Raw genomic sequence first — 26,315 nt, forward strand, 5'->3', positions numbered from 1 at the left:
TCATATATTCTAAAATATCAAAATTTAAATTTTTCACTTTTGTATGAAGTGAGGTGATTCAAACTTTGCTCATTCAATTAGTTTAAGGAAGAAATATTTAAATTTAACTTTCATTCTTATGTTAACATGCCAAAAGAGTTCAAGACACAAGGATAAATGGGCCAGACCCATATGCACAATATTTATTCCCTCCAAACTGAAAGGCATGACTCTAAAAAGAAATGAGGCCTATGCTAAGTCATCTAGTATCGAAACAGAATTTCAAATTTGATGAGATCTTAGTAATGTAAGAAAGGTATTGTTCTATCATTATTTATTTCAATCTTTGTTTCAGAAACCAGTAAAAATGTAAAAGGATTTTAGAATATTCTATTAAAAGGGTTAAAAGATTTTAGAAAGCAAAATAAAATAGAAGATGTATCAAACTTTAAAATACTAATAAATATTTATTAATGAAAACCTAAAGAAAAAATCTGTGCACCAAAAGTAATGACTAATGTTAAATAAAAAATCTCCAAAGAATATATAACACATGATTTGATTTTTTAAAATTTTATAGAAACCTATTTTATGAATATACAGCTAAACTGAGTACTAACAACAATGTTCATACAAAGAAACTTAACAGTAAAACATAAATACAGAAGACGCTTAATTTTGGTCTTTTTGGGAAAAAGAACTAAGTTGGTTTCTTTTTAACATTGCTCCAGGCACAAAAATAAAATGTAAGATGGTAACTGCAACATTCTTAGTGTTTATCCTTGTAATTCTTTAAATGTCACCAGTCATGATAGCAATGAACTCCTCTTGATTTACTGTAGTAAGAAAGAAAATATAACAGTCAGAAATAGACACCTTATTTTTTCAGTAAATACAACTATCATTTTATATTATTTTTAAAATTTTATATTATACAAAATTCTTAAAAAGTTAATGGCTTTTTGCTTTTACTTCTTTGCTAAAAACTTAAAGATGTTTATTAAACAGAACTCTGAATATGAAAATACATGAGTCATTATAAATTAGTATTCTATAATATTAACTAGGGAAAAGACAGTATATTATGTGTTACTAAGAAAGTATCACACTCCAAAACATTTGTATGCACTTGATAGAAGTTTTAAAAGCATGACATTTTATATTTCTTAAGTGGTTAAACAATCCCTCTTTATAATCTTTATTCTACTAGTTCACTTAGCAAACCCTTCCTTCAGGGTTGGAGATATAGCTCAGTTGGTAGAGTGCTTGCCTCACATGTACAAGGCCCTGGGTTCAATCCTCAGCACCACAAAAAAATAAATAAATAAATAAAATTAAGCTTAAACATATCATACCTGTTAATTCTAAAGAATGAAAATTAATATTTTTAAAGACTCAAATTGTACTTCTTGAACTTTTAAAAGTATATTTTAAAGAAAAAAATAATTGAAACCAGGTCACCACACCTCAAAAGTATTAAAAGAAGTGACAATATGAAAAAATACAGATTTCATTTTAATTTTCAAGGTACTATAGCAACTATAAAATATAAATGTAAATGCAGGGAAAAAAATATCACTGATAACATCACTTGTCAGTTTACCAAAATTATAAATGGCATTAAGAACCTCCAATTTATAAAACATAATGTTTAAGAAAGCAACCTAGAAATAAACAGGAAATCAGAAAATTTTATTAAATATAACTTTTAAAAAATAATATACACATGCAAACTCAAATTAATAAAAATGTTCAGATAATAATGTTCTGCATATAACAGGTGAGTTTATGACTCTAAGGCTTAACATCCCTTAAACCACAAACTATTAATGATAATTCTGATAATGATAAAAAAACACTATACTGAGAAATAAAAGACCTGGCTTCTAGGAATAGCTCTGCCCAGAACAATCTAGATCTCATTTTCTCCATCTGAATACAATGAAAATGAGATGATGTTTTAGATTATTTCTAACTCTGAAAATCCTCAAAGACAATATATAAAAACACTCAATTAAATCAGACATTTTTAAGTGCCTAGAGAATGACAACACCATACTAGGTATTGTATAATAAATCAAAACAGAAACCAGGGTTCTCTGTAATATATTTAAATTGAAGTGAGGTAGACAGTAGATGATATTATAAAATTATTGTTAATTTTCTAAGGTGCAAAACTATATCATGGTTTTGAAAGATAATATCCTTATTCTTAGTAAATAAAGAATACAGTTGTTCCAGAAATCAAATAGAAAACCAGTTTTAATAACTGCATCAATTGGGTTGTAGACCTTAAACAGAGAACACATGTTAATGAGTAACATAAAATATGATCTATTATTAAAATATAGACCAAATAGTGTTACAAAATCTATTACAGTGAGAAAAATTCATTATTAATGACAAAAATTAGGTAAAAGCAAATTATTATTTGAGCTTTTTGAATTAAGAAGGAAATTGAAAAAGAGGTGGAAAGAGAGCTAGGGTAGAAGAATACCATCAGAAATACAGTAACAGAAGAATAATGCATACCTAGCAAAAATAAACTGCAAGTTAAGGAGAATGAGTTGTTTAGATGCTAACAGAAAACCGGGAATCTATATATTCAATATTAAACATTTACAAGGCACTACAACATATGTGGTGAGAACAAACTCTATAACAATCTCACATTACCTTTAAGAATCTTAGAAATTAGAATAGTGATATTTAAACTTCAGAGCTAAATAAATACATTTGAATATCTTGTGAAAGCTATGACCCTTATGTCTCCAAATAAATTTTTCAAAGTTCAAATATATAAATATTTTTCAAATTTTAATCAGTATGTGCCTTAAGAATCCCTGATTTAGGCAAGAGACTGAGGCATCTAGACCAAAACAGATAGCAAGAGTAACCCTAAAAATACCTTTGCCTTTCCCATGTAAGAAGAATGGAGTACAGAATAGTTCTGTGTTTACTCCTCCTTTCTAGAATTCTGTCCAAATTAAATTCCCAGAGATTTTCCTCTCCCACCCTCATATTCCAGAAAAACGAGTAAGTATCTAATGTTAAGTTCTGTTTACACAGTTGTAGGTTTAAGAGATAATACCTCCTGTTTCCATCAAAATTCCTGTGAATAAATCATGTTTGTTTAAAAAAAATAAGAACAACACTCTGAGATGATTTGATAAGACATCATTTTAACAGTGTAACAGAGCCATAATTAAAATATTCAAAATCTATAAAGTACTTGTTCTGCTACTTAAAAGATTTAACTTTTTTAAATGTAAAATTTCAATACTTAAACAATTTCAAATTAAGCTTCATACAGAAGTTCTAAAGTCATCCACACTTAAGTATATATTATTTATACATATGTATTTTTAAAGTATAATAGTGCTTCAAATATTTTAGGCTATTCCATGGTTTCATACCTAAAAATATAAAAATATAAAAGAAAGGAGAAAGTGGCTAGGGGAATCAGATACTTTACTATCAACCTTTCAGACAATTAAAAGAGAATCTGCTACCTTTGTACATTTAACTTTGTCAACAATGTATCATAAATGTAGCATACTGTCTAGCTTAAAACAGCATTTGACAAGAATATTTATTGAATCAAGCAAATATGGCTTTATATTCTTCCGCACTGCTGACTTTAAGAAAATGTTCATAACTCAATCATTTCACAGAGTATATCTTATTATAAGTCACTAACATAAGAATTTTAGAGAATAGAATAAGTACCTTAGAGAATATATGGCTTCAAAAGGGAAAAAACTAAGTTTAGCAACAGAAGTGCCAGTTGATATACTGTTAATACATTGCTTCCTACCATAGTATGTCATTTCTAAAACTCCATAAACATAGAAATCTAGTCAAAGCTTTGCTTTACAGCACAAGAAGCAATACAATATTATATATATAAGCACATTCTTTGTTATTAAGGAGATCTGAGTTTCAGTTCCAGTTCTGTCATGTATTAGCTTTGTGATAACCTTGGGCAGGTTATTAATCTCTCAAATATTTAGCTTCCTCATCTATGATACATGCAACTATCCTCTGCATGCAGAGGTACAATATTATATCCATTTTACAAAAGTTATTATGAAAACTAGGTGACATAATTAATAACCTAAAACATACTTATGTTTTATAATTTAAAGATTTTCACTTGAAGCACAAATTTAACATAAACTATAAATAAATGTTAGCAATAATCATCATTATTTAAAATATGGTCCACAGCAACCTTTGAAATACTGCTTTCTTTTTTCAAAAAGATATGCACTATGTTTATTTAGGGAGATTAGGGTATGATTTTATACCATTACCACAGCTTTATGTCTATCTTGTAGTAACTCCACATACATCATATTTATTTTTCTATATATATAATTTTTTAAAAAGTCATTGTCCTTAAAAACTAGACAGCATGAAAAATTCACAAAAGCAGACAAATTACTAAAGTCCACAGAAGAAGCAGCAAAATATTATGATCTTTAGCAGTTTAAAATACAAAAACACAGTTTATATCTCTAAACAAAATTTAGTTTGCAAACAAAAAATATATATTAAGTACATGACAGTATCAAAGCAATTTGTTCTTTTAAATGCTGTGAGTCTCAATGGAAGACTCAATTCAAACACACCATTAGGGGAGGTTTTTGAGGAAAAGCTAGTGTTTAAAATGTACCCAGTAAAATGAATAACATTTTAGCAGACAGAAATTGGCAAATTAGAGCACTCCAAGATTAAGGAACAGCATGATGAAAGGCACTGCATAAAAAAGGATACAGAGTATCCTGTCAAAGTGTGTACATACAGGAGGTAGGAGCTAAAGTAGAAAAGTGGAAGAATACAGTGGGAAATAAAACTAGTTACTTAAAGTGGAACAGATCACAGAAGGCTTTATACTTTACTCTGCAGGTGGTGAAGAATCATTTAAAATGTTTGAACATAGAAATGGTATCATCGAACCTGTATTTTAGGAAAACAATGCTATCAATAGACTGAGGAAGAAAGAGGTTAGAGATTTATATGCACAGAGGGCAATTAGAAGGCTATAAGAGACAGCAAAGAAAGGGCAGGAACTACATCTGACTCTCTCATTGTGTAGCACTAGTCAGCACACAGAACACTGCTTCTAGTAGGTAGCCAAGCAAAGAATAAATAAGACCATTACAAAATTGCTAAGAAGAAATCAGGACCTGAATTAGTACAGCAGCAGTGAGCAAAGGAAAGACAGATTAAAAACATTTGAAGGATAAAATAAATATAACTTAGTTTAGAAATGCATGCAGGTTGAGGGAAAAAGTATTAAAGTCTAAAATTTTAGAGTGGCTAAAATTTTGGTGATGTTCCATCTTCAGAGAAAAGTAACTACTTCTTGAAGTATGGTACTTCATATTATAATCTGTACAGTAGGTTTTAAAGATCTGGTTCATTCTAAATTCAATTTGCAAATATTTAAGCAAAAAATACTACAAGACGAATAACACACTGAATAAAAAGTGACATTTTAGAGCAAGGCACAGTGGCTCATGCCTGTAGTTCTAGCTGCTTGGGAGGCTGAGGCTTGAGTCCAGGAGTTGACCACCCTGGGCAAAACTTTGACATCTTGCCTCAAGAAAGAAAGAAACAAAAAAAAAAAATGTAATAGTTTGCAAAGGGTCTTGAAAGTCACTTAGTTTTAGGAAAAAAACAGTGTATATGTACTATCAGGGATACTTGGAAAAAAGGTTTTATGCAAAACTTACTTTCTCCATCACCATCTTTATCAAATTCTTCTATCATAGCCCGAAGTTCTTCATCACTCATATTTTCACCCAATTCTCTTGCAACACGTCGCAAATTCCTCAAGCTTATTTTACCTGAATCATCATCATCGAATAGTTTAAATGCCTTCAGTATTTCTTCATGTGGATCTCTTTCCAATATCCAGTCTGTTACTAAGTTAAAAAATAAATATTTTTTAAACAAAACCTGCATAATCACAAAAGCATTTATATGTGAAATCAACTAAATATTAAATAAGAATAAAAGCTGCAAGTCTGTGAATATTAGTCTAACATATTGTTATAAAGAAAATGTCGAATTAGATCCCTAAAACCTCTGGGTTTAGCATGAAATTAGAAAAACCAAATCCATATTTTAGATTTTAAGTGTCAACAATTGATCTTATTATAAGGGCATGCAAAACTATATCACACAAAAGCAAAGATTAAAAAGGACTACACATGTACTATATTTATTTAAGGGCTACTATTGAACTGTACTAAGAATTATACTAGGCTCCACTGACATCAAGTATAAAAACTAGGAGTATATAGCCTAGTTCTAGAGAGAAACATCATGAAAATATTTAGAGCTAACTAGATAAATGCCATTTGTTAGCTAAATTAATACATTTATTCTTCCTCAAACTTAAAAACAAACAACAACAACAAAAAGGAGGAGTTAACAAAAAGCACTGCCATCATTGATAGAGGCACAATCTTGGACAGTAGATGAAAATCCCACTAACATCTTCATGAGCAGAAGAACATTTTGGTTTTCCAAAATGTGAGAAGTAGGTTTAAAGGATTAAATCTGATTATAGTAAGAAAGCCATATTAAAAAAAAAAACAAAACAAAAAAAAAAAAACCCTCTGGAAAGGAGGTCTCCCTAAAGTCATATCCACTTTGCTCAGTATGATAACTCTCAAACAACTCACTAAAAATGGGATTTCAGATCTTAACAGTAATAGTATACTTTAATATACTAAATGTAATCATATATAACAATACAGTAAGCTTAAATATTTTCCACATTTTCTGTCTTCAGTAAATAGCCACAATAATGAAAACTGAACTGAAAATCTGTGGTATAAATTTTTTAAGTTACTAGATAAAACTCTGAAAATATCTAAGTAAACACCTATGAAGTAATTCTACATGCTATTCTATCACTGTAAGGAAAGGTATTTATGATTTTCATTATACCATTAAAAGTAACTTAGACCTGTTGAGGCTTTCAATATCATTAGAAAATTACAACTGCTTATGGATAGAAAATACTAGAATGCTTAATGAACCCAAAATAAAAAAATACAATCCAAGTCATCAACAAGTTGTTTTCCTGCTACCTTATCTGTATTTAGTTGAACAACCACCTATTCAAGCTGATGTTATGTCATCTACACATATATTCAATACTTCAATCCATTAATTTTATCCAAATAGGCTTCCAAGTAACTAATTGAAGTATATTACTATAAGTATGCAAATCATCAAGGCTCATAAATATTCAGTCAAAAAGGAGTTGGCATATATACAGCCATAACACCAAAATAAAATACCACACTTAACTCTATGGCTCATACTCAACTTATTTTGAATTTAGTCCCAACAAAAAAGCAGGACAAGGAAAAAAAAAAGTGTTAAGAAATTTTCTTCACCAATTAAATAATTAACATGACAGGTGAACCAAAAAAGCAGCTTGCTGAAAGTATTAATGTACTTAAAGAAGCAACAGGGTGATCTGGGGAACAGATGGGGCTCCAAGATGTACAAATTCTTATCCCACTAGTACTCTGTGTTAGCTATTTCAGATTTATGAGTCTATACAGTCTTGTATCAATACTCTCTCATAGAAAAAAAATTCTTAGGAATTAAAATGCCCATAATTCTGAACGGCTAAAACATTAGCTAGTACATTATTTTACAGTGACTCTCCTCCACACTTTCACATTCTTTTTCTGTTCTACAAACTAAAATTTAATTATAAGAGAAATGTTTTCAATGAAAATAAGTTAATTGTCATACAGGCAATTAAGATGAGTTTCATTTATTTTACAGAACACCAAATTTCTGTCCATGTATCTATTTCAAATGATTTCACAACGCTATCAAAAATGTACTTCATCAAAATAATTAGACTTTCACATATAGAAATCACTTTAGAATATAGCAAATTCAAAAACATCACATTAAAAGTAAATTAAAAAAATAATTAAAGGTTATGGTAGAAATATCAACTATATTTCTCACTGCCTTTTCAAAGTTTCTGTCCAATCATTCCACACTTACTGTAAGCTCAGCATGTTGTACTCCAAATTCCTTCCATGATCCCCACAGTAGCTCTTTGTTGAATGCAGTCCATCAGGCCCCAACAAGCATCAGTAACAGTTAGTTCCCCCTACTTCAAATATCTGAATTATCTTCCCGTAAACACCATCAATGATTAGATCCTATATTTCTGAAGATTTTTTTTTTTACTTTTAAATATAACCTTTTCCTTTTCATCCTCCTCATCATCAGAATAAAACGTCTACTACTTTCTGTCTACAGTCATTTTCTTCCAAATCATCTACTGTTTTTCCATCAGTTATCTTTCTAAAATACATCATATCCCATCCCTTAAAAACTGTTAATGATCCTTTGTTGACTAAAGTCCAAGCTCTGTATTATGCCAGACTTTACTAATCTGGCCCAATCCTACTTTCCCAGTCATTTCCCAATCTTTAGCCAAGGGCACTACCTGAAGTTTCCCAAACTGCTATAGTTCTAGTACCATTCTTTGTTGCTATTTTGTATGCCTATGATGCCTTTTCTCTACTTCTGCAAAATTCTCCTTGGAGATCCTATTCACATTCCCAAAGACCTAAATTAAAAGTCCCCTCTACAAAGTCCTCTCCAATTCCTCTAGATGAGGAATTGACAAATCTTTCCTGTAAAAGGACAGATTGCAAATATTTTATGCTTTGCAGGGGACTATAAGGTCTATGTCAAAACTGCCATGTTAGCAGAAAAGCAGCATAAAAACTGTCCTGATAGCAGAAAAGCAGCATAAAAGAATGGATATGGTAGTGTATAGAGTACCATCAAATGTGTATAGCTTGACAAACTCATGCCCTTGACAAAATTATACTTTACCTCATAGTACCATATACTTAGTAAATTGTAAGCATCTGAAAAGAAGAATCTCTTGGTAACTTTTCACTAATTCCTCTTCCTCACACCAGTATAGTACATAATGCCAAAAAGTTCATTGTGTTTGTCAAATAAGCAAAATCAAAATATTCTATTCTAAATAGGTAATTAAATAAGTAGTATATGCCAAAAACAGATGAAATACAAACATGCAACTTGTCTTAAAGACAGCAATTCCTAAAACACCTATGGTACTCATTAGCTTCAGGTGGCCTTGACTCTAAACTTAGATTAAATATACTTAAATTTTTTTTCTAGTAATAGGGAAAACCCAATTAAATGCCAGACTTCATTGGGAAATAACTATCTAAAGAAACAGTACAGAAAATTAAGACTCAAATGTGATTTAGAGTTACCTGTCCCAAAGCATAAAATATAAATTAATCTGTGGCCCCTTATTAGTTAAAAGTAGTCAACAAAAGTGGGTAATATATAGTTCTTGACTGTTTGATTCCCAAACAGTAATCAAGTTTTGTTTTTTGGTAACAGGGATTGAACCCAGGGGCACTTAACCACTGAACCACATACCAGCCCCTTTTTGTATTTTTATTAGAGACAGGGTCTCACTGAGTCACTTAGGGCCTTGATAAAGTTGCTGAGGTTGGCTTTGAACTTATGATCCTCCTGTCTCAGCCTCCCAAGCTGCAGGAATTACAGGTGTGTGCCACAGTGCCCAGTCAGTAATAAAGTTTTATTTGATGGCTACTACTCAATAGTAGCCTTAAGCTAGCCAAAGTATGTGTTGAACATGTCGAAAGGTTGATTTTTAAGAGTCAAGAGTTCAAGTTTTACCATAGCTATTTATTCTAGAAGGAACCTAGTATTTATGCTTTGTTGACAGGGTATCAGAAAAAAGTGAAGACAAATGGGAATCTGGTCTCTGTAAAAATCACAATTTTCAAATTGTATTCATTTAGCTAGGCACAGTGGCATATTCCTGTAACCCAGTGGCTTAGGAGGCTGAGGCAGGAGAATCATCAGTTCAAGGCCACCCTAGCAATTTAGTGAGGGCCTAAGCAACTTAGCAAACTCTGTCTCAAAATAAAATATAAAAAGGGTTAGGGATGTGGCTTAGTGGGTTAAGTGCCCCTGGGTTCATTCTCTGGTACAAAAAAGAAAAGAAAAATATTCATTTAAGATGAAATAATGGATAAAATTATTAATGATGATAATAGTGCTTAAAGTAGTCAATAGTGTTTAAAATAGTCTGCGCCTATGAAGACAATGAGAAAAATATATGCAAAATAGGATAGATTTTATGTCCCAGTGATGCATATATATTTTTAGCTACTGAAACAAATGAAACAAAAACTATTTTTAAAAATAATAACAAACGCTTAGTAGCACTTACTATATGCCAGGCATTTTTCTAAGCATTTCATATATTATTAACTTACTTAAACCTCACAAGAACCTTATGAGACATTACAACTATCCCCATTTTATAATTGAAAATTAGATGCAGAGAAGTAAGAGTTTCATAACTAGTTAAGTGACAAAACCAATATCTGAACCAAAAGAATCTGGTTCCAAGGTAATCCATCCAAAACAAATGTGCCTAAATTATTGCTCTTTCCTGACAGTATCATTTCCACATATCCAAACACATTATTTCTATAAATTATTCAAGCTGAAACTTGAAATACTACAATTATAAACCTCAGAAGAACATCTATATCAGAAGAAGAAAGGTGGCACTACTCCTCTCAAGTAAATAATTCTACAAGCTAGCGGGGAAAAAACCAAATATGTTCCCAAAAGGGACAAGCTGCCTCTCTAAACAGTCATATGTTAGTTCACAAATTGGGACTCTTGTGTTGTGGTTTCTTTCTCTTAGATTTATCATTTACCTTTAGTCTCCACCACTTTTGGTTTGAGCTTTCAAAGTAGAAAAAGAAAAAAATAACTACTGTGAATCTATTTTTCTTTTAGCTTTCCATGTTGCTTCTTGCTGAATATTTAAAATAAGGGGCATGTGTGTGCAAATGAAATTGCATTTGTTTCCAAATTTTTTAGATACCTGAAATGACTATATGACATGCTTATATTATTATTCATATAAAGTGGTATCACTGGTTTAGAAAAATAATTTCATTGAAATAAACCTGAATATTTATACATGCTATGTTTAACATTCTAGGCAATTTAAGTTATAACAGCCAAGTCCTGGCCTTCCAGAATCCTCTATTCTGAAAAAGCCTAATCTATATATGCTATAATTCACTAAAATCAACTACACAAAATTTAATTATATTAGCACATAACACATTATCTTCAGTTGGTTGTTCCAAAATGTTTTCTCCTACTTCCAGTCTGCCAACTCTTTCCCTTACTATAATCCTCTCCCTACCCTCAACTCTAAACAGATGAGTTTATTCACTGAAATCAAGTCCATCCAGAATATGTAGTCCCTCATAAACTCTGTCAACCTGAAAACATGTGCTTCATCTACAGCCAAAGATACTAACTGCTACCAGTTTCCTCTTCTCCCACTTTGCCAACAAAAATCACATACCAGAACGTTCTTGGGAAATATTTTCCAAACAGCAGGATACCAAATTTTCTGTTTTACTGAGAGAGAATAATTTTTTGATCGCCCTTTTAGTTTTAACATAAAATAAATACAAATTACTTGGAAAAACATCTTTTCATAAAAAGCTATACAATTGTTCCTTGTTAGCAGTTTTAGAACAAAATAAAGACAAAACTATAAATCTCAGAGCAATACTATAAATATTTTTTCTTTGAAAACAAGGAAAAAAGAAGAAGGAAAAGAAAACCTGAATAAGAGCCATATTATACACCAACATTCAATAACAAAATTCTATAACCCAGAGAAAATTTTTTTTTAAAAATCTTGTATTAACTAGGTAATTTACCAACAACTACAGGTTACAAAGATTATTAAAATACACACCAACTTCATTAAAATCTTCAAAGGTGATTTTCCCTGTGGCTTCTCGGTCATAATCTTTCAGAATCTTCAGTACATCAGCTTTTTTTACATCAAACCCCAAGGCTCTCATTGCCACCTTTTGGATTAAAAGGGAAAAGCAAATTAAAAATCAGTCTTTACAAAAGTGATTTCTGGTTCTTGAGTTTTTACATATTAAGAAATAATGTTAATAAAATACAATTATTTTGAATGTTTTATATCTCTAAAATAACAGTGTTAATGTAGTTGTTCTTCGCTACTGAAATTTAATAGAAAATTTTCATTTATATTTTACTTTTTTATATGACCAACTAAGAAGTCTTTAAAAGTATACTATACAATGTACTGAATTAACACACAAATAATTTCAACAACATATTTGTTCTCAAGGAATTAGAATAAAAATGGGGAAAAAAACATGGCATAAATATTACAAAGTTATACAACAGAAAAGACAAAAGTATTAAGAATTACCATCAGACCCTGAATGGCTATTTATTAAGAAAGTAATCCAGAATCCTGAGGTTAATAATAATGGAAAAAGAAAGAGAAGTTTTGTTACTAGCAACAGAAAGGTGTAGCATGTTACTGATTAACAAAATCTTATTTGGAGAGTTTAAGTTGTCAGTTGTCCCTTCATGCATACATGAAGAGCAGTAATGAGGCACTTAGAAAGGATAAATGGTATTAAAATACACACTAAAATAAAGAATAGTTTTGAGGGACTGTGAACAGAATTATTTACCTTATAAGAATGGGAAGAGTTCAAATGGAAGAAGCAGATAGCAAATGAGATAGATGGTAGAAGTATAGAAAGCAAGCAAAGGAATTAAAACCTTTATATTGTGTTCAATAAGGCATCAGTAAAAGTTTATCAGCAATGAACAATATGGTAAGCGAATGTAAGATCTAAATCTAATGGTAGTATAAGATAAGGTAAATTAGATATAAGATAAACTGGAAGTGGGGAAACAACATAGGAAAATCCAGTTATGAAATAAAGTCCCAAACCAAGACAGTCAATGGTAACAAATGGAAGACACATTATAAAGGAAGAACAGAACAAACCTTGGTAACTACTAAATTTAAAAAAAAAAACTAGAAAAAGAGTTAAAGAGGACTGCAAGATTGAAAAGGCCAGACTTTCAGGCTTATATTGCTTTTATACATTCTACCATGTCACTGTACAGTTCCTACCCTTATCTGGAATTCTTCTACTTAAAAATCCCTTACAAAGTTACCAAAATTAAAACTACCAAGTACATATTTATATTCACCTATCCATTAAGGAAAACTCAAAATCTCAAGATGCTATTCTTCTCTAAGACCCCTACAACCCTAGACACCAATTTCCAATTTAACTTTATAAATAATTCCAAGCCTCAAGGCTTGGAATTTCCCCATTAGTGTGTATCAACATCAGATATCAAACAATTTATAGTGTTTGCACCAAAGAAAGTAGGTTGATACTTTGTTACTAATATGTAACAAAGGCAATATGCAAAAACTAGTAACTCCTCCAATTTTGAAAGTACAAGTTATCCCCACACCTCTAAAAAAGGAAATCAACACTGGAAGAATATGGTAAGAACTGTTTAAACTCCATGTTCTGAACTGGTTTAATTATGTGAATGAAAAATAATCACCTTCCAGAAGAATGTACTTTTACATTTAAAATACCATTCATTTTACCAAATGAAAAAGATTTTCTAAAAAGCTATGCTAGGGGAATGATTCCATTTTATTACAGCACCTGTGAATACTTAAAATGGCTTCATAGTTCCAAATCAGTTTAGTTAAAATGATGTTTAGAAATACACATTAAACCATCAAAAATGCAACTTATTTTTATAGAAAAACATCTCTTTAGTTACCTTTAATTCATGATAATCTATTGCTTCATCTTTGTCTGTATCAAACAGCTCAAAAGCATCTTTAATTTCTTGCTTCTGTTCCTCTGAAAGTTCTCTTCTTTTTTTTCTCTTTGTTTTGTCAACTACAAATTCACTTCTATGAAATGGAAAGAAAAGTCTTTAGTTCACTTTAATCCAATTCTCTTATGCAAACTAGCCGCAGATTTTCTAAATTTCATAAAAGGAAACATTTTGGAAAAAGAAAAAGAAATTTTCCCTATGAGTCAATGCCCTGCTTATTTCATAATTTAAATTGCTAATAATTTGTATTCTCAAAACTGAACAGTGTTATCTATGAGGTTATCATTAAAAGAAATAATATCAAACTTGCCCTCTTCCCACCTTTGTATTTAGTTTCACCTATATTATCCTAGAACCAAAGCACCCATACCACATTCACATTCTATAAGAACATTAAAGACTTCCAAGTGAAAGTAAAATTAATAATTGATAATCACTATATATAAATTCATTTATTTTTGATAGTACATATAAATAAGTTCTTAAAATTACTACCAAAAAAATGCAATTTATCTATTAACTGATAAAATCATTTTGGCATTCTAAATTTTTAGATTTACAATGTTTTTAAGATTATGTTTTTCTAACAGTTTGGTACTTTCTTTGCAATTTCTTCCACTGATATTAATAAATCAACAAAATATTTATGGCCCTAAAAATATCAGAAATTTTTAGAAACCAAAACAAAGTACATAATATTTGTACTTAAGTTTTTATGATAATGTGAAAAGTCTTGTAATTTTCACTTAACATGTAAATTATATGTTAAAACTTCTTTCTCCTAACAAACTCTGGAAATGCTTAAAAAATAAAAAGCAAAATTTATTTTAAAGTCAGAGATGTATTCCTTAAGAGCTGCCAATTTTAAGTGGTCCAAGTTTTTAAATGAGGGTGCAACACGTGTATAAGCACAAGTTTTAAATCATGGAAGAAGCTTATAAAAACTTTGACATTTAACAGACGAGGGTCTGTGGTTGTGGTTCGATGGTGGAGTGCTTGCTTAGCATGTATGAGACACTAGGTTCGAGTCTCAGCACCACATAAAAATAAATAAATCAAATAAAGGTCTATCACCATCTAAATACGTTTTTTTTTTTTAATAAATAAAAATTTAAAGAACAGCTGCGAGTATTCGATTGTGTTAACCAATTACATTTCAGTCATTTTGGTCTTTGACACATAATCCAGAAAGGGCAAGAGATGGCTAGAAAGTGACCAGCAGAAACAGTATGATAAAGCTGATGATCTGTCTTTCATAAGTGACCAGACTTTGCACAAATCTGGGCATTCCTGGGGTCAGTCACTACTTTCCCAAGACTCTGAAAGGTCAAGTCTGCAACACCCACGTGAATACAGTCAATGGGCAACACGATTGCACTTAAGCATAGCAGGGCACGTTTCTAGAATGGCATAACTAGAAGGACATTTAAAGTTCATAGTCTAGACATCAAGAGGGCAACATAGAGGGTCAGCGACTGGAACTGAATGAAAACTCAAGAAATTCAAAGAGGAAATCCAGGAAAGAGGATGCCAGTTGAAATCACTGTGTCCCCAATTATCAAGTAAAGCATGGTCCTCCGAAAAGAGTTTTATGTTCTTTCCCACATTCACGGGTGAGTGATTACGTTAGCTGCGGTGTAGAGTAGGCACCAGGTACGGTAAGAAGGGAGCCTCCAAGGCCTGATTTTTCACACGAACACCGGTAGAAACCTCGCGATATTTCACTACCTCTCGCTCGCAACTAAGCCACCTTCTAGGCCGACTCAAGCCCAACGCGCTGACACAAATCACCGCCTCAGTTGAAAGGCACTGGGCTCATCACCTGCTGGACACCAGGGCCCCAGAGTGAGGGGTCCCAACAGGTTGGTCGAGGTTTCACTCGTCCCAAACTGCATCCCCTTCCTTGCCTGGGCTGCAAATGGCCTCCCTTCCCTACACCCGCCCTTGGGCCCCGCTCCAGGGTGTGGAGAGCATTGCCGCCTCCTTATTACCGACCTCAGAGCTAAACTCATTTTCTCTTCGGACAGAGATGTTCCTCACAAGAACGATTTTAAACCCCTACCCAACGCAGCACGACTCCCACCAGCCGTTCAACAGTCTCGAACGACTTCAGCGGCCTCAAGGACGAGCTGGATTGGTTGAAAGCTGCTAATGTTTCGCCCGGTAGGGCGGAAGCTTCACGAGTCCTTCATTTTCATTGGAGGAATTTTGCGTCAATCAAACAAACCGTTCTGCCCCGCTCTCCTGCTGCCCCTCCCGCCCTGTAGATTAGCCTGATGCTTTTTCCCCGAATCCTTTGCGCGTCCATCCTGCAAGTCTCTGCGTGAGGACCCGGCGGCAGGTGTGGGAGACCTGCAGACTCTGGTAGAGTGTCCTGAGACAAAGCGGACAGCTCCAAGGGAGGGGACGAGAAGAGATTTTGGAGGCCCCCCAACCCCCAGAAGGAGGGAGTGTTAACTGGGGAAGAGATCTGAGAAACTTGTTTTCGCTCAGGTCTAAAACTTTGGATACTCTCTATGTACTGGGGAATTGTTTAAAACACAGGTCTAAATGCTCCTTTCTCTATTCTGATTTCTGTAAGTGTGGATTCATTTTCCGCTTACCTTTCAAGTGATTCTGAGGCAGGTGCTATGGACTATTTACTTGGATTATCAGTGGGCTGGATTATTAGGCTATTTACGGTGAAGTGGTACCTAAACCGTCCTTTCCTTTTCCTCTTCGGTACAGTTTGAAGTGGGTTTGGCAATTTCTGTCCTTTATTTTCCACTTCTGTAAGCTATTTATACGCTCAGTGTTATCTTGAGTACAAATCAAGTTGTTAGTCTTTCCTGGTAGGTTTAATTTCTTGAAAAACAGAATTTTACCATCCGTTTAATACTATTCCTTGTGCCTATGACTCATAGGTCTCAATGTTTGTTACATTGAATGCAGTCTTGCTGTGAAAAACTTACAAATGAACTAAACAGCAAATCTCATAAATGTGAATAAATTTACCTGAGGGTGGGAGTTAGAGAAAGTGGAAGGATAAATAAATACTTTATATATAAAGGATGTATATAAAGAGAAGGAAAAACAACCAAGCAGAAGGCCACTTGAAGAAAGTGACATATATGTTAGTTATGAAGGATGAATTTGGGCAAGTAAACATCATAAAATAGAATAAAACTAAAAAATAATAGGTAAGAAATAGCATCCCTAAAAATAAAATATTTAATTTTAAAAGATCTTTATTAATCACCTGAGTCTAAAAGGAAAATAGATTGCAATTATACACTAGAATGTAATGACATTGAAAAAAACATATTAAAAATATAAGATATAAATCAAACTTTAGAAGAAAATAATTTTAGTTAAATAAGAAGGGATGAAAATAAACCAAGCATTTACTTGAAAAAGTTAGAAAGGAAGAACAAAATAACTGATTATTTAAAAAGCAGCAAAAAAATTTTAGAGGATTGAGAAAATTAATAAATGATAAAGTATTCTCATATTAAAGGTAGTTCTTAGCGATATCGATAAAGTTCATAGATTTCTGTGATGTGTAATAAGAAAATATTGCCAGTAAAAGTTGGTAATTTAAAAGGGAGGTTTAAAATTTATTAATACACAACTACATGCAGCAAATACATCATATCAAAATGAAATAGTCACTTTTCAAGGAAAACAACAACAAATAAAGATAGAAAACTGGATCTGGTAAATAACACAGAACTGAAAAAAAAAATTATGCTCAAAGTTATTAGCCCCCAAATTATAATCATCCAGTCTACTTAGATTTATGGGTGAGTTTTAAAAACTCTTTAAGAGCTAAGTTTTGCTCTTTAATCTCAAGGCAGAGAAAACTGAAAATGGAAACCTTTGGAACTTATTTTTAAAAGGTAGCACAACCCTCAGCATCCTAAAAAAGCATTTTAAGTCTCTCACTATAAGCCCAGAGATGACAGAGTTAGCATGTGGCTCATGAGAGCTCCAATACCAGGCTCATTTGATGTTCATTTGTAAACTTATGTTCAAAAAATCCTAGATTTGGGGCTGGGGTTGTGGCTCAGTGGTAGAGCACTTGCCTAGCGTGTGTGAGGCACTGGGTTTGATTCTCAGCACCACATATAAATAGATGAATAAAATAAAGATCTATCAACATCTAAAAAAAATCTTTTAAAAAAATCCTATATTTTAGTAAAATCAGTTTGATAATGTCTTAAAGGGGTATTTTACTGTAATAAAGTTTATTTTTAAAATGCAAGGATAATTCAAAATATCTATTAAGTAATCATCATTCTGAATGAAGATTGTCTCAGTTTTAAAAATGATACTGAATAATATTCAAACATCCATTTCCAATAAAATAGATTTATAACACAATTATAGAAAGTACTTTTTTAAATATGGACAAAATACTTAAGATGAAATATTTTTCTCAAACCCGGTCTCTAAAACTAGAATTTATGAGATATTTGTGGTCATTTTATGGGTAAATAATCTAGGGAAAATAGACTTAAAATGTCAAACTAAAATGTTTTCAACAGAACATCCTCTTAAAGGAGTGGTGGGGAAGTTACATGCATCACTTTTGTTCATATTTAATTAGTAAAATATAGTGACATGACCACTACTTGCTGCAGGGGAGGCCAAAGAAAAAAAATCTATCTGGAACACTGTGCCCTGCTACACCTTAAGGTCGGATCATCTATTACAAAATAAAGATAAGATGAGATTAGAAGCTCTGCCACAGACATCATTAAAACAGTTACCAATATCATTCTTGGAATTCTTATTAGTGATGCAATAAGACAAAAAGTGACATATAAAAATTGGCATTATGTATTAATGACATGATTACCTGGGAAATCTAAAAGTATAAAAGAATGTACTGTAATTGATAAAAGAATTCAGTAAAGTAGCTGATTATCAGACATACGAAATCAATATATTTACAAAATGTAATGATTAATAATAGCAATGTGACCTTCCTAGAAATAAATTTACAGAAAATCTGTAAAATCAGTAGCTAGAAAGTTACAAAATTATAAAGGAACCCACAGTATGAAAGATAAGTAGAACAAATAACTATCTCAGGGACACATTGAGTCAGTTTAGTTACCAAAGGAAAATAATAAGCAATTGTAATAGTAAGTTTCCTAAGATATACTTAAGAAAACATGGTATCAGAAAATGGCTACCCTGATAAAGGAATGTCAGAGAATAAGACTGTTGAAATTAAAAATATGTTTGTAGAAATTAAAATGTTAATAGGATGGTAAGGTGATTCAATTGATGAAACATTCCAGAACATACAGTATTCGAATAAAAACATGGACATTTTGGAAAAAAACAGAGGATTAATCAATCCATCATATGACTAATAGGAATCCCAGAAAGAGAGAGCAACGAATGTTGGAGAGATAGAAACTTACCAAAGAAATAATTTAAATTTTGAGGAACTGAAGATTAACACAAAGTCTCCAGATTGGCAGGATTCACCTAAGGCTGAGTAAAATAAATGGTAAAAGAAACAACACATCAACAAGACATTTTAGAGCATGATTTAAAAAAAGAGAAAGGCCTAAAGCCCTACAGAGATAAGAATCTGACCTCCTATAAAGGAATAATTGAATTAACATCAAATTCCTCATCAGTAATGCTAGATATCATAGGGAAAGGCCTTTAAAACTCTAAACTGAAATTATTTTGAACTTAGAATTCTATTTCCTGTCAAGACAAAAATCATGTCACAACTTATTTTAGAAAGCTTAATCATCATATACTCTGTCTGAGAGGTGCTCTCCAGAAAGATAAGAGTAAAATGCAAATACAACAGATGTGAAATATCAGAGTGTAGGGACAGAATGGCCCACCAAAGATGTCCATGCCCTCATCCCTGAATTTGTGAGTATATCATGTTGCATGGCAAAAGAAACTTTGCAGGTACAGTTAAGGTTACCAGCCTGAAAAATGTGATAATCCTGGATTATGCAATGAACCTAATATAATCACCCAAGCTCTAAAAACTAGATACCTTTCTCCATTTAGAAGCAGGAGTGGTCAGAGAAATCTGAAGTATGTGAAAGACTCAATTCACTATGACTAGCTTTAAAAATGTAGAAATGAGGTAATAAATCAAAGAACCTGCACGACTTCTAGAAGTTGAAATGGTTCCCTCCCCCATCCAAGAAAACATGGACCTCAGTCCTACAAAAGTGTAGAACTGAATTGTGTCAACAACCTGAACAAACAGGGAAGAACATTCATCCCCAGAGTCTCAAGAAAGGAACACTGCTCTGATGACATTTTGGGAGGCCTTTCTAGACCCTACGCAGAAAACTGGGTTGAGCCACACTATACCCAGATATCAGACCTATAGGGAAGTTATATACCACTTTGTTTGTTGTTTTAAGCCACTAAACTTGTAGTAATTTGTTATGACAGCAAACTAATAGGCCTCACAAGATAATGAAAACAGAAAGGTGAAGAAACAAGAAACTTAAAACAAAATTGATCTAAAATGAATCAATGGATGACTGGAGGAATGTTTTCAAGAAAAAAAATTGGATAGATTCTAAACAATGGTTAAAATGGGCACACAAGGTGAATGTAGTCAGTGACATAGAAAGAAAGTATTTCTTCACTGTAAAAGAAACAAAAGCAACTAGGAAGTCCTTGGAAAAAATTAACAGTAAGAAGTATCATGGCTTTAAAATTCTATAATCCAAAATAATGTGATATTGGGCACTCTAGTGCAAGATGTTGATAGGGGGACAAGTTGTGCATGTGTGGTGCAAGGGATATATCTGAACTTTCTGTTCAACTCTGTTGTGAACATAAAACTACTATAACACTATCTCTTCATTGAATTCCTAGGTTAAACCCACCATTTCTTATATTTCATACATTTATATTTTGTTCTTGCTTTGCTGAAATACAACTTTAGGAAACTCAAAAATGTTTCATGATAGGTGAACTATATTCCTTATTTTGTTTCCACCACTGTTTTCACAGCTGAATTGAAAAATAAAAAGGGATGAGGCAGGAGACTATTGCCTTTCTACACTATATTTAACAACATGTTCATGAATTACTTTGATAAAATGCAAAATGGAAAGAAAAATTCATTTGGAAAAAATGTATTCTTTAGTCCTTAGGAAAAGTAAATTTAGATACACACTTTAAAGTTTTTATCAATATAAATTCAAGACAAGTTAAAAGTTTAACTGTAAAAAAACTACTAAAAGAATATATCATTCAGTACTTTTACAATCTTAGAATTCAGGAAGCCTTTCTCAGCATAATTACCAAATCAGAGCCCATAAGAGAATGATAGATCTGACTACATAAATATGTAAAATGTCACTGGGCACAGCAGCACATGCCTGTAATCCCAGTGACTCGAGAGGCTGGGTCAAGAGGATTGGAAGTTTGGGGACAGCCTTTGCCACTTAGCAAGAGACTCAGCAACTTAGGGAGACCCTGTCTCAAAATTAAAAATTAAGAAAGGATTTGAATGTAGCTCAGCAGCAACCCTGGGTTCAAATCCCCATTCAAAAGAAAGTAAAACGCCTATGCTTTTAAATAAAATGTGTGCCAAATGTATAATTAGTGGTTCAATCTAGAAAAAACTATGGAAACTGGAAAAAGTGATCAGTACAGATGTTCAATATCAATGATTCATTGGTTATGACACCAAAAGCACAGGCTAAAAAAGAAAAAGTAGATAAATTGGACTTTATCGAACTAAAATCCTTGGTGCATCACGATATACTATCAAGAAAGTGAAAAGTTCGGGTGCACACCTCTAATCCTAACAGCTCAGGAGGCTGAGACAGGAGGATTACAAATTCAAAGGCAGCCTCAGCAACTTAGTGAGGACCTAAACAACTTAGCTAGATCCTGTCTCAAAACAAACAAAAAAAGGACTGAGGATTTAACTCAGTGGTTGTGTCCCTGGGTTCAATCTGTGGTACCAAAAAAATAAAAATAAAAAATAAAAAGTGAAAAGGCCATCCTTGTGGAAGAATGGGAGAAAATATTTAGAAATTATGTATCTGATAGAGGATTAATATCCTGAAGGCATAAATGACTCCTATAAGTCAACAGTAACAACAAAATAACCCCCATGGAAATATAGGCAAAAGACTTGAATAGATGCTTCTTCAAAGAATATATACAAACAATAAGGACATGAAAAAAATGTTTGACATCACTAGTCATTAGGGAAATGCAAATCAAAACAATAAGATACCACATCAAGGTGAAATATTCAAGGAATGACTGGTAGAATCTAAAAAACCTGATCTTGTAGAAGTAGAGAGTACAAAAGTAGTTGGCAGAGACTGAGAAAATTAGAAGGTTGGAAGGAAGGGAAAGATTGGTCAGAGTTACGAATAGAGAATACATTCTGGTGATTCAGCATAGTAGGGTGACAATAAGGTGTTGTATGTTTCAAAACAGCTACAAAAGAGGATTTTTAATGGTAAACCACAAAGAAATGATAAATATTTGAGTGATAGGCTAACTTGATCATTGTACAACACATATGCATTAAAATCTCACATTGTAACCCATAAATTTGTACAATTATTCGCATCAATTTAAAACAAAAAAGAATAGCTACTATACAAATAAACAAAGACAAAATAACAAGTGTTAGTGAGGATGTGGGGAAATTAGAACCTTTGTACTTTGCAAGTGGTAATATGATCTGGATGTATAACCAAAAGAAATGAAAGGAGAAACTCAAACACGTTCATCCGTGTTCACTACATGGATACTGAAAGGTATTATCTCAGCTCCTCACAGCAGATTCTCTTAAAGAGAGATCTGAGCAGCATTATTTCATTGCTGTCCCATCAGCCTTGCAAAGTCTGGAGGGAGAGTATATCAAGAAGAGGAATGGCAAAGGCAAAGACTCTAAGACAGAAAAAGGGTTGACGTGAGGAAAAGAAAGAAACCTTTGAAGCATAAAGAGAGGCAAAATGACACATGAAGTCAGATTGGTTAGGAGAGTCCTAATCATAGGGAGCCCATAGACCATGATGGGAGGGAGGTGAATTTTATTCCAAGGGTAATGGAAAGACATTGGCAGGTTTTAACCTTTTATTATGATCCGATTTAGAATTTAGATTCAAATTTTTTGAAACACTAAACTATATTCAGACATCCATTCCCTCATACCTCATTTTCTTTCAACTCATAGCAAATCTGCCTTATATCCTTTCCTCTCTATTGGAAATAGTTTTACTAGGTTACCAAAGACACATTAATTGCTAAATTCAGTTGCTTCTTTTCAATTGCTATTCTGGTTTTCCCCTGGGTCTCTTTGGTAAATCAACCACTCACTCCTTAAAATTGCTCTACTGGCTGATTTTCACTACGTTTCACTACTAGTTTCCTTCGGTGGCTTTTTTTCCATCCATTTCCCCACCCCACCTCGGAATTATGTCCTTAATATTTTCATACTATCCCTAAACACTCTAACCTCCTAAATTTCACCTAAATGCTAATGACTCCAAAATTTTTCAAATTTTTACCTCTAGCCCTCTATGCTCATTCTTCAAATTAAATTTTTATTTGTGGATCATGAATTTCTAACTCAGTGTAGCATAACATACCAAAACAAAAGTCATTTACTTTTACAATCATTCTTATTTATTCTCTGTATTGAATAATAGCATCACCAGTCACCCAGCTCACATAACTCCCTAGAATGACATTAATGCCTCACTATTGTCAAATTATAATTTTTAAAATTTAAAGATGTGGCTATCATACAAATATAAAATGAATATGCTTCTAAGGTCTATTTAATTCTCTAATGAAGGAGACCAGAAAAATGTTAAAACTGGCTTACAGAAAAATTAGAGCATATGTAACTGGAATGAATGAAATAGATTTACATTCAAACTAATGTCCTATAGGTAAAAACAAAGAAACAAAAAAAAAAATCCTTCAATATTTGGTGTTACATTTTCTAATACAGAAAAATCATTTGCATCTCTATAGGGCAAAAATCTACAAGTTTGCATTTTCAACAGTCTTTGATTTGATTTGTTGTTTCAACAGCAAACAACAAATCAAAGATATTTTTCCTAGAGAAATAAATAATCATTGAGAAACTTTATTAAATGATGTTCCAGTGTGACACACAATCATCCTTTAGCCTTTCCTAGTTTTAGACATTCTTGTCTCACACTTGCCCTTGATTCCATGTAAATGTTACGTGGTGATGGAACTGTATCTGCCTGACTGCAGTGCCTATATTGTTCACACAGAATATGAGTGGTTGGCAAATTCAAGTAGTAACCAAAAGGTGAACAGAAGTATTAAAATGGCCCTTGCTTTTCACAATTAGGAGGTCACCATAATTAAAAGAGTATGACGACATTGGGGAAAGGATAGAAAACTATCAGTAGCGTAGACCTACTTAACAGTCAGCTGCTTCACTGCAAAGGCACCAATACAATTCAATGGGGAAAAGATCTATGCAACAAATGATGCTGCAGCAACTGGATATCACACAAAAAAGAAACAAACCTTGATCCCTACCTCTCCTGGCTTTCACCATATGCAAAAATGAATTTGAAATGGATCACAGACTGGAATGTGAAAGAAAAAGTTCCAAGGCATCTGAAATCTTCACAATGTTAGGGATAGACAAGATTTCTTAAAGAAGACTTAACCCAATCATAAAGTAAATATTGATAAATTATTTGTAACCAAAATGAAAAATGTGTGCTATTCAGAGACACCATTTGAAAACTGAAAAGGCAAATCAAAGCCAAAGGGAAAAAGCATACAATACGTATATGTGACAAAGCATTAAAAAATATTTATGAAACAACAAAAAACCAATAAGAATAATATAAAAGAATTGTATAGGCACTTTGCAGAGTGGACATCTATATGGGCCAATGAGCATGTGAAAAAGTATTCAACAGCATTGGTTATCAGGAAAACACCGGTTAAAACCGCAATCATTATATATGCACCAAAATGGCTAAAATTAAATTTAAAAATTTTTAAAGATTAGCAATATTAAATAGTGGCAAGAATGTAGATCAATTCTCAAGGAAGTATGGCTGAGATGAGTGTAAAATGGTACAACCACTTTTGTAAAACTGTCTAATATTAAACATTCACTTACCTTATGACACAGTGATTTCATTCTTGAATTTATACCTAAGAAAAGTGTTATGTCATCCTCCTAAATGTTCACAGAACTGTTCATTTCAGTTTTAGTTATAATAACCCCAAACTGGAAATAACCCAGGTAAAAGAACAAACAAATTTTGTATGTTCATCCAATGGAATATTATCAGAGATACAAGAAAAAAAGTACTGGTACAGTCTACAACAAGGTTGTTATTATTATTATTAAGCCCAAGGTCACGTAATCACTGTGCTACAACTCCATTCTTTTTGTTTGTTTGTTTTGAGACAAGGTCTCCCTAAGTCCCTAGAGCCTCGCTAAGTTGCTGAGTTTGGTCTCGAATTTGCAATCCTCCTGCCTCAGTCTCCCAACTCGCTGAGATTACAGGACCGCATCACCACAGCTGGCTCATGGATATTATTTTGTGTGAAATAAAATACAAAAGACTACATGTAAATTAACATGTAGTGTATGATTCCATTTATGTAAAATTCGTAGCAAGCACAGCTAATCAGTGTTGACTGAATCAGAATTGTGGTTACCTCCAATCAGACAGGGATGGAGATAAAATCCAATTAGCTATCAGATTAGCTGTGGAATCTGGGAAAAGTCACTTTTTGAGTTTCCTTATCCCTATGATGGGAATTACTATTCTTCACAGAATTGCTGTCAAAATTGAGTGGGCTGTTTGGCAGAGGGAAATAAGGAGAGGGGATGGGGGCAGGGGGCAGGAAAGATGGTGGAATGAGAGGGACATCATTACTCTATGTACATGTATGATTGCACGAATGGTGTGACTCTACATCATGTACAACCAGAGAAATGAAAAGTTGTACTGCATTTGTGTACAACGAATCAAAATGCATTCTGCTGTCATGTATAACTAAATAGAATAAATTAAAAAATTGAGCGGGCTAGGCCTGGGGTTGTGGCTCAGTGATAGAGCCCTCGCCTAGCACATGTGAGGCACTAGGTTCAATCCTTGGCACCACATAAAAATAAAGGTATTGGGTCCACCTACAATTAAAAAATAGATTTTTTTAAAAAATTGAGTGGGCTGATAGCTATAAAGTATCCACATAAGACCAATGGTAAATGCTAGTTCCATTCTCAAGTGGACCAGAGTTGCTAAAAATTACCCCCCAACATACACACACACACGCAAATGGTTGAAAACTTTGAATTATCTAGAATCAGAAAAAACACAAAAAGCAGAAGATATGGAAACCAGTTAGCAGACACTTAAAAAATCTTTGTGAGGGTTAGTGTAAATGTGGACCAAAATACCTTACATGTAAATATTTAAAAATTATAAATCAAACAAATTGTTAAATAAAATGTGCTCTAACCTCCTCCTATGACAAACATA

At 32.7% G+C, this 26,315-nt stretch overlaps 1 protein-coding gene across 1 annotated transcript; it reads right to left on the reverse strand.

Annotated features, from left to right (window-relative positions):
* Positions 1–439: 439 nt before the first annotated feature.
* On the reverse strand, positions 440–15,945 carry Cetn3 (centrin 3). Its single transcript, XM_047554655.1, has 5 exons — positions 15,799–15,945; positions 13,744–13,879; positions 11,852–11,966; positions 5,721–5,912; positions 440–815 (listed from the first exon to the last, which is right to left on the reverse strand). The coding sequence occupies exons 1-5, from the start codon at positions 15,813–15,815 to the stop codon at positions 772–774; spliced, it is 504 nt and encodes a 167-aa protein (XP_047410611.1). The 5' UTR covers positions 15,816–15,945; the 3' UTR covers positions 440–771.
* Positions 15,946–26,315: the final 10,370 nt, after the last annotated feature.

Source organism: Sciurus carolinensis, chromosome 6 (assembly GCF_902686445.1).
Source record: "Sciurus carolinensis chromosome 6, mSciCar1.2, whole genome shotgun sequence".
NCBI classification, from domain to species: domain Eukaryota; kingdom Metazoa; phylum Chordata; class Mammalia; order Rodentia; family Sciuridae; genus Sciurus; species Sciurus carolinensis.